The 7,581-nt window shown below is 38.3% G+C and overlaps 1 protein-coding gene across 3 annotated transcripts; it reads right to left on the bottom strand.

Annotated features, from left to right (window-relative positions):
• Positions 1-1,921: 1,921 nt before the first annotated feature.
• Positions 1,922-4,795, bottom strand: smco4 (single-pass membrane protein with coiled-coil domains 4). Of its 3 annotated transcripts, none has more exons than XM_079271808.1 (2): positions 4,660-4,793; positions 1,922-2,950 (listed from the first exon to the last, which is right to left on the bottom strand). In XM_079271808.1, the coding sequence occupies exon 2, from the start codon at positions 2,930-2,932 to the stop codon at positions 2,753-2,755; it is 180 nt and encodes a 59-aa protein (XP_079127934.1). In that variant the 5' UTR covers positions 2,933-2,950; positions 4,660-4,793; the 3' UTR covers positions 1,922-2,752. The 3 variants fall into 3 exon arrangements, with proteins under 3 accessions (XP_079127934.1, XP_079127933.1, XP_079127932.1); XM_079271807.1 differs by lacking the exon at positions 4,660-4,793 and adding an exon at positions 3,793-4,584; XM_079271806.1 differs by having other exon boundaries at positions 1,923-2,950; positions 4,651-4,795.
• Positions 4,796-7,581: the final 2,786 nt, after the last annotated feature.

The following is a 7,581-nucleotide window of genomic DNA, read 5'->3' on the forward strand; positions in this document are numbered from 1 at the left end:
TATTTATGAATGAAAAATCTGTCCCCGAGTCTATGTGAGGGAAAAAGGACGAAAAGGGGGCGAGTAATTTTTCCCTTTTCTGTTTAGGCTTCACCATGCCACCGCCATGACACACCACCGGAAGTCTTCTTCTTCAGAGAAATATTGGATGGGAGGCGTTAGGAGAAACACGACGGGGTCAAGCTAGCTTTAGTGAAGGAAGCACCACATCCAGGAGGACATATTCATAGTAACGGTTGTTCACGAAAATGTTTTTCGTCTTAATTCATAAAAATAACACTTGGAAGGTTACATTTACACTTTACAAAATGAACAAAAAAAACCCTTATGTCTCTGTTAAAAGTTAATTTTCTGTATGTTAGCCCTTTATGTCTGCTTTTAAGGCTACTAAAACTGTGAAATATACGTTATAACTCCACATATAATGTGATTTAGATGTTCTGCACAACCAACTGCCATAGTTTCTTTAACGTAGGTTTCTTTTTTTGTCTTATTATGAAGTAACACCATCCCTACTTCCGCTTCTAAGGTATACAATTCTGTTAATTTGTTAGATCGTTTGGTGCGCATGCGTGACCTACTACCAGGCCTATCAGGATGTTTTCAGGACTGAGAATGGATTCTGTTTTCATTAACAATTCTTTGTCCTCAATGTTGGTGCAAAAAAAACACGTTCACAACTTTGAGATTTGATATTATTTTATGTGAAGTATTTTAAGGTTGTTTTTGACACATAAAAAAAGACTTTATATTATTCCTAATCAGAATTTCTGAATCAGCTTTATTGTTGTAAACACACCAGAAATTTGACTTTTTCGTATCGTAATGAAAGAATAATAACAACAACAATTCAAGTAGAAGTAATTATAGATAAATAAATAATAAATAAATAAATATGAATGCGATTTTAGTTTTTCTCTTCGCTTCTACTCTCTTGGCCATTGTTGGAATTCTGTATTAGTTTGGGGGAATTGCTGGGTTGCTGTTGAATACAGACTTTTCCCCCAAACTAGAAATGTAAAATATTAAATCTGCTAATGTTTACTGACCGTAAATGAAACTGGGCAGACCCAGAACCTCTGCTTATTGGGGCTTCCTGCAGTAAAGTTTCGTCATCTTTAGAATAGATTTGTTCCATAAAAAAGAGAAAATCAGTTCTTTGAATATAGAATTACAAAATAGGAATTATTTGAAAAAATAAAACAGGAAACTGATGAAGTCTGTCTGGACCTTCAGATTAAAAAGTGAATACTATAATAACCAAACTATGAATGGAGAAAAGAGAACTCTGAACATCATTGAGTCATAGCCTGATAGTTTTTTTCCAAATAACTGTAATATTTCTATGAATGTCGGTAAAGATTCTACAGGACTTGATATATAAAATAAAAGGTCGTCTGCATAGAGCCACACTTTGTGTTCTGTCATATCTGGTCACTCCAACGATCCTTTTACCACCATGTAGTGAGAAATAACTCAAAGTAATAATACATGATGTTAAATACAGGAGATACATGTTGAGTTTAAACTGAAATGATGTTTCTCATGTGGCCGTGATGCTCTTAAATACCAGAAAAACAGAAGTGAGTACACTTTAATATCTCCTCATTTATCAGAAGTCATGCCTTTAGTGCCATATTCAACACTGGTGTCCCTCATATAGTAATATTCTATATTATTCTTTTTGACAAATCCCATTTAAAAAGGCAAATTCAACATGGATTCATCGATTACAATACTTTTGGTATTTGTGTGTGTATTAAAACACAACAATGAGCCTCACTGTTGTTCCTTCATCACCATGAACACACAAGTTTATTTTGACATACAAATACTCACCAAATGTGTTTCCGCCGCTGAAAAACATAAAAACACTATTTCCTGTCGTTTGAGAAACATTTGATGGAAGCTACAGCGGCCAACTGGTTCTGGGAGGACAAAGCTTCACGTGTTGAAGCTGCATTCTCTCTAGTGTCCACCAGGGGGCGACTCCTCTGGTTGTATAGAAGTCTATGAGGAAATGATCCACAAACCAACGAGTGACGTCACCATGACAGGTCCCGCCCCGGGCTCTGATTGGCCAATCGTTATTCCGAGGTCTGAAGTAATGTGATTCAAAGCTGTAATGTTATTTTAAAAATTCATTTATTGAACTGAAATGAAACAATTGCTTGAATCTGTTCACGTTATCATTTGACTCAAAGGTCGTCAATAACTTAAAGGAAACATTCACGTCACAGACGAAGCGATTCAGCGTCGCTTGAACACGTTGGGACATAAAAAGAATGAATCACACGTTCTACATTTACATTCAGTGAGATTCTCCAGAGATGCATTCAGATGTTTTCAGAACAGAATCCTTAAAGAATACAAACTACTCACACATGAATCAGTGGCACACGTCAGAGCCGTCACGTTGCATTGATTATTCAGAGCAGTCAGAAGAGTTTAACGTTTTTAACAACCTCGTGGTTAAACTTGACGAGCTGCGCTCCGGGTACTTTGGTTTTAGTGCGACGTCAGCGTTTATCCACCGTTCATATGAAGGTACTGAACACTTTCTTCTTTCTGCAGATCAGAACACAGAAATGCACTTTGGGGGAAGCTTTCATTGGGACAGGAGGTCGGCCGGACGCCGGCCTGAAGGAGGACGGCGGTCACGTGATTGTGTCGGGGGGGTAATCCTTTGGGTAAAGCCACTGTCACTTTTTCAAAGCCCAGTCAGGTTTGGGAGTCCATGTCCTCTTAACGTCTACTCTATATCCCCCGGCCGGGTGGCCACGTAGACGAAGACCACGATGAGCAGCACCACGAGGGCCAGCGTGGGCAGGACGATGGTGGCCACCTGCTGCCGGGCCTCCTGCATGGCCTGCTTACGCTCCTTCTTGTCCCGGGACGTCTCCTTTTTGGGTTTGCCCTTCAGCTGCCTCATGATGTCCTCACGGGAAACCTGACAAGAGACACAATCACAACTGGAGTGAGTTCAGTCGTAGGCGGTCCATTTGGCTTGGAAACAGAGAGAAGTCCCGCCCCTTTTTCAGTTTGACCACCACGGGACCTTATTTCAGAAAAACAATATATATATGTATATATATATATATATATACATATATATATACATATACATACATATGGTAGTCAATGTCGAGAGAATTGTTTGAATTGTGCCATGAATTACACGTTCGTCAATTTAAAAGACCAAGGAGACAACCTCCGGTTCTTTAAAGTTCTTCAAAGCTTCATGTGTTAAAGCTGCATTCTCTCTAGTGTCCACCAGGGGGCGACTCCTCTGGTTGTATAGAAGTCTATAGAAAATGACTCTACTTCTCTCTTGATTTATTACCTCAGTAAACATTGTAAACATGAGTTTATGTCTCAATCTCTAGTTTCAAGTCTTCTTCAATACAGCATGATGTTCATTTAGTACATTATGGTCCATTTAGAGTCACACAGACCATAAAGCAGGGGATGCTTTAGGGCGGGGCTACACGCTGATTGACAGGTCTCTACCAGAGACGTATACGGCGTCTCTACGTCACTCCTCCTCAGTCCAGATATGCTCACTTCCTGTTCACTGGTTGCTAAAAAACAAGATGGCGACGGCCAAACCACCGAACTTGAGGCTTCAAAACATCCACAAACCAATGAGTGACGTCACGTGACAGGTCCCGCCCCGGGCTCTGATTGGCTAATTGTTAGACCGAGGTCAGATATGGTCACTTCCTGGTTGCAAAAAAATCACTATGGTGACGGCCAAAATGGCGAACTCAAGGCTTCAAAACATCCACAAACCTGCCCCAAAGAGGCGGGTCTACGAAGCAGTTTAGTTCAGCGCCCTGAAATAGATTCAGCTGCGCGTTCCCGTCCGGACGAGTCGACAGGCGAGCGCTGCTCCTCCGAGGGTACATCCCAAGTCTCTTATTTGTCATTTCCTCACTTGAACCGGAAGTTGGAAATGACATGAAGCACCTGTCTGAGAAATGACATATAGTTATCAATAAATAATTATATATATGTGCGTGTGTGTGTGATTTATATTATAGTGAATATTATTATATGACATATATATTATTATATTATACTGAGACTAAAATAAGATGTCCTGACGTGTTTATCAAAGTGTTATTTTCTGCTTTTTTTCATGTTGGAATAAATGTTAAATATTTAACTGTAAAGTAGTAATACGTGTTTGACAGCTGAATGTTTTTGCATTAAATCATTCTGGGATGTGGCGCAGCCCTACAGAGAACACGTTCCACCAGCTCCACTGGTCAAATATATGAATATATGACACATATATGAACACATTCCTTCCACCAAATGATCCAATTATAATCGTGTCAGTTGATGGGCGTAACCTAACGTAAGGTAACGTAACCTAACGTAAGGTAACGTAAGGTAACGTTACACTCCGTAACACCAACACGAATAAGGTAGTGCCTTTTTCCCCAACTGACAACCTGAAGTACCGGAGCGAGCTAAAAACAACCGGTCCGTTAGTCTCGTGGCGGCAAATTCTCTCTCGTGTTCTGTCCTCGCGCTGGTTAGCACGTACCGACTTTAGGAGAACAGTCAGCTAACGTTAGTAAAGTTACAACACTTGAGAAAATAAGTGCTGACGATTCAAAAATAAAAGAGTCCGGTACTGACCGGTCTTACGGGCAGGGTGTGAACGGTTCCTCGGTGACCCGCTGCTCCCGTGTTTTCTCCGGTTCTACAGTAGAAAGTACAGTAAGTTAAGTTAAAAAAAACCGATGCTCCTCGCGGAGCTCGACGTGGCAGCTCGTGGAATAGCGCCGTCAAGCTGGCTAGCGCGAGCACAAGCACACTCCCGGCCTCACCCTCCAAAATAAAACGCCACATGAAGGCGTTGCCATTAGAACGTGATATTAATATTGTAGATATATATTTTATAAACATTCATTTTAAATATGAATCTTAACATTCATGTCATACCTTCATTTTCATATCAACATTAATATCACAATTTACATTCATATTGAATGTAAATGATATTAACATTAACAATACACATTCATTTTATATCTCAATAAACATTCATTTAAAATATTAACATTCATTTAAAATATTGATTTTCATATTAACAATAATATGAAGATCAACATAAACAAAAACTTTTATTTTTAAATTTTAATTTTAAAAGTAATAGTAACATTTACATTAATATAAATTTTTAGAAAGCACATTTCTAAACTTAGGTCATGTGACAACATAATATCAGCAATAGCCAAATGAGGTGGATAACCGATACATAATAAAAGATGGAGACATAACCAGTATTCCAGAAAACCAGCGTCTCCTCCTCCTCCTCCTCCTCCTCCTCCTCCTCCAGGAGCAGAGCTCCTCCTCTCTGCTGGAGACCCAGGACGTATTGCTGGACCCGCTGGAGGGAAGGGAGGCACGGGAGAACCAGAACCAGAACCAGGACTGAGAGGGGCAGACTGTCAGACCTGCTGCAGTAACATGAGAGGGTTTCTAAAGAGTCTGGTGCTCAGAGACACTACCACTGTAGTCCACAGGGGGCGACAGAATCAACACTAAGTTCCTTTGCAGTAACTTTAAATTATACATTTAACTGAAACAGAGATTTGAAGATGAGAGGAAAAGAGCCGTTTAATACATCAACATCTTTCCAAATCTCATCAAATATAAATATATAATAATATATATAAACCTGTTTTGTTGTTTTTCAGTTTGATTCCCTTCTCCTACAGTTCTATTCAGTGTGAAAGGTTTTTACACTGCTCAGCAAACTGGAATTTAATTTGACATTTGATTTTTTTAAATGTTTTTTAAAACCTTCTGGTTTACTGCCGAGAGCTTTTAGTTTAAACATCAGAAGAATCAATACTGAACGATCAATTATTAACCAAAGGTCCAGATCTAAGTTCAGATAGAACCTTTATAGTTATAACATGTACCAGTAGAATGAACTCTTCTTCTACAGAGACAGAAACGTTTGTTTGTCATGAACAGACTCCAGAATAAAGAAAAATAAACCACATGACGGAAGTGTGTTTGATTTCAAAATAAAAGCTGGATTGCATGACTTTTTTATTTTTAACGAGCTCCAGGTAGCAAAATAACAGAATGATACATTTTATTTGGAGAAAAACAGAATATGTGAGATATGGAAATAAAAAAACTAAATATGAATTAATATTGTAGGGGCCCAGATGGGAAATAAATGTGCACATATGAATAATTAAGAATATGTTGTTGATTGTTTGGTCTGTAGATTATAACAGTAAAGATGTTGGAATGATGTAAAACTACTTATTTAACTCATAAGAAGTTATTACTGAGATGAGTTTCTCAACTTTTTATCAAATCAAACCTTCACACGAGAGTTTAGAGAATTTAAACGAATAAAGACCAGGAAACATCTTCCAGGCGTTCTTATTAAAACCACATAAATACATATAAATAACAAACATGACGGTAAAAGTATGAACAACCAGCTTCTTTAAACATCACTTTTAATGTGTTCGTTATTAGATGACCTAAAACATGACGACTGATTTACAGTGCAGCTCCATAGATATACCTCTCTACTGTGTATGTATATATATATATATATATATATATATATATATATATATATATATATATATATACATACATACATATATATACACACACACACACACACACATGTATACTGCAGGTTTTATTCAAATTACAATGCATCTGATTAAAACATCAAATATACAAACATTGTATCAGACAGCAAATCATATGAATCCAGTAGTTTTCAGAGTGGTGGTTAGTTATTACTGTAACATTCAACATGAGCATCGTTTTCATGTAACTTCTCCATTCAGACAGAAATAAAACAAAGGAAACAGGGGGGGGGGGGGGGGGGGGGGGTCCTACCACTGAAGAGGTGTTCCATCGTCCTCGTTAATATAGAGAACCCACTGCGATCAATAACACACACCGTGCTGTTATTCTTCACAATGTGTCCGGTCGTCTCAGAAACCAGATGATGAGCCTTTAGTTTGAAACACTTTATCCTCCAACGTTTCCACAAATATCATCAAAATAAACGAAATAATAAACAATGAAACGAAGAAACGTTAAATCTACGGTCACGGGACAGAAACCAGATGACGAGTCTCATCAGAATCAAAGTTTATCATTTTTAACATTTATTAATATTCATAAAACAATTAAAAGTTAAGAAACACAAACAGAGAAACACAATTGGATAAATTACTTTAATCCTGGATTCTGATTGGATAAGACTCTACTGCAGTTTAACAATAATTACTCCAGCTTCCATCCGCCTGGATACACCATCTATCTAGTACTTCCTAAACCTTAGTATGAACCAAATACTACAGTACGCAATCACCGCGGGGGCATACATATCCCACAATGCAATGCGGCAACACCGTCACAACAGACGACGGCTCTTTAACGCCACCGACTCTTCAATAGAAGTGTCCCGATTTTAGGAGTTACATTCTTCTTAAATGATCTGTTTGACCACATGGGGTACAACCGGGATCTATTATGTTCTTAATCTTTGAACATCTGGACCCTTTGAACATCTGG

This window comes from Melanostigma gelatinosum, assembly GCF_949748355.1.
Source record: "Melanostigma gelatinosum genome assembly, chromosome: 7".
In the NCBI taxonomy this organism is placed as follows: domain Eukaryota; kingdom Metazoa; phylum Chordata; class Actinopteri; order Perciformes; family Zoarcidae; genus Melanostigma; species Melanostigma gelatinosum.

Bases quoted from the DNA above. Each gene is read 5' to 3' on its own strand.
- smco4 (XM_079271808.1), bottom strand. From the start codon at position 2,932: ATGAGGCAGCTGAAGGGCAAACCCAAAAAGGAGACGTCCCGGGACAAG.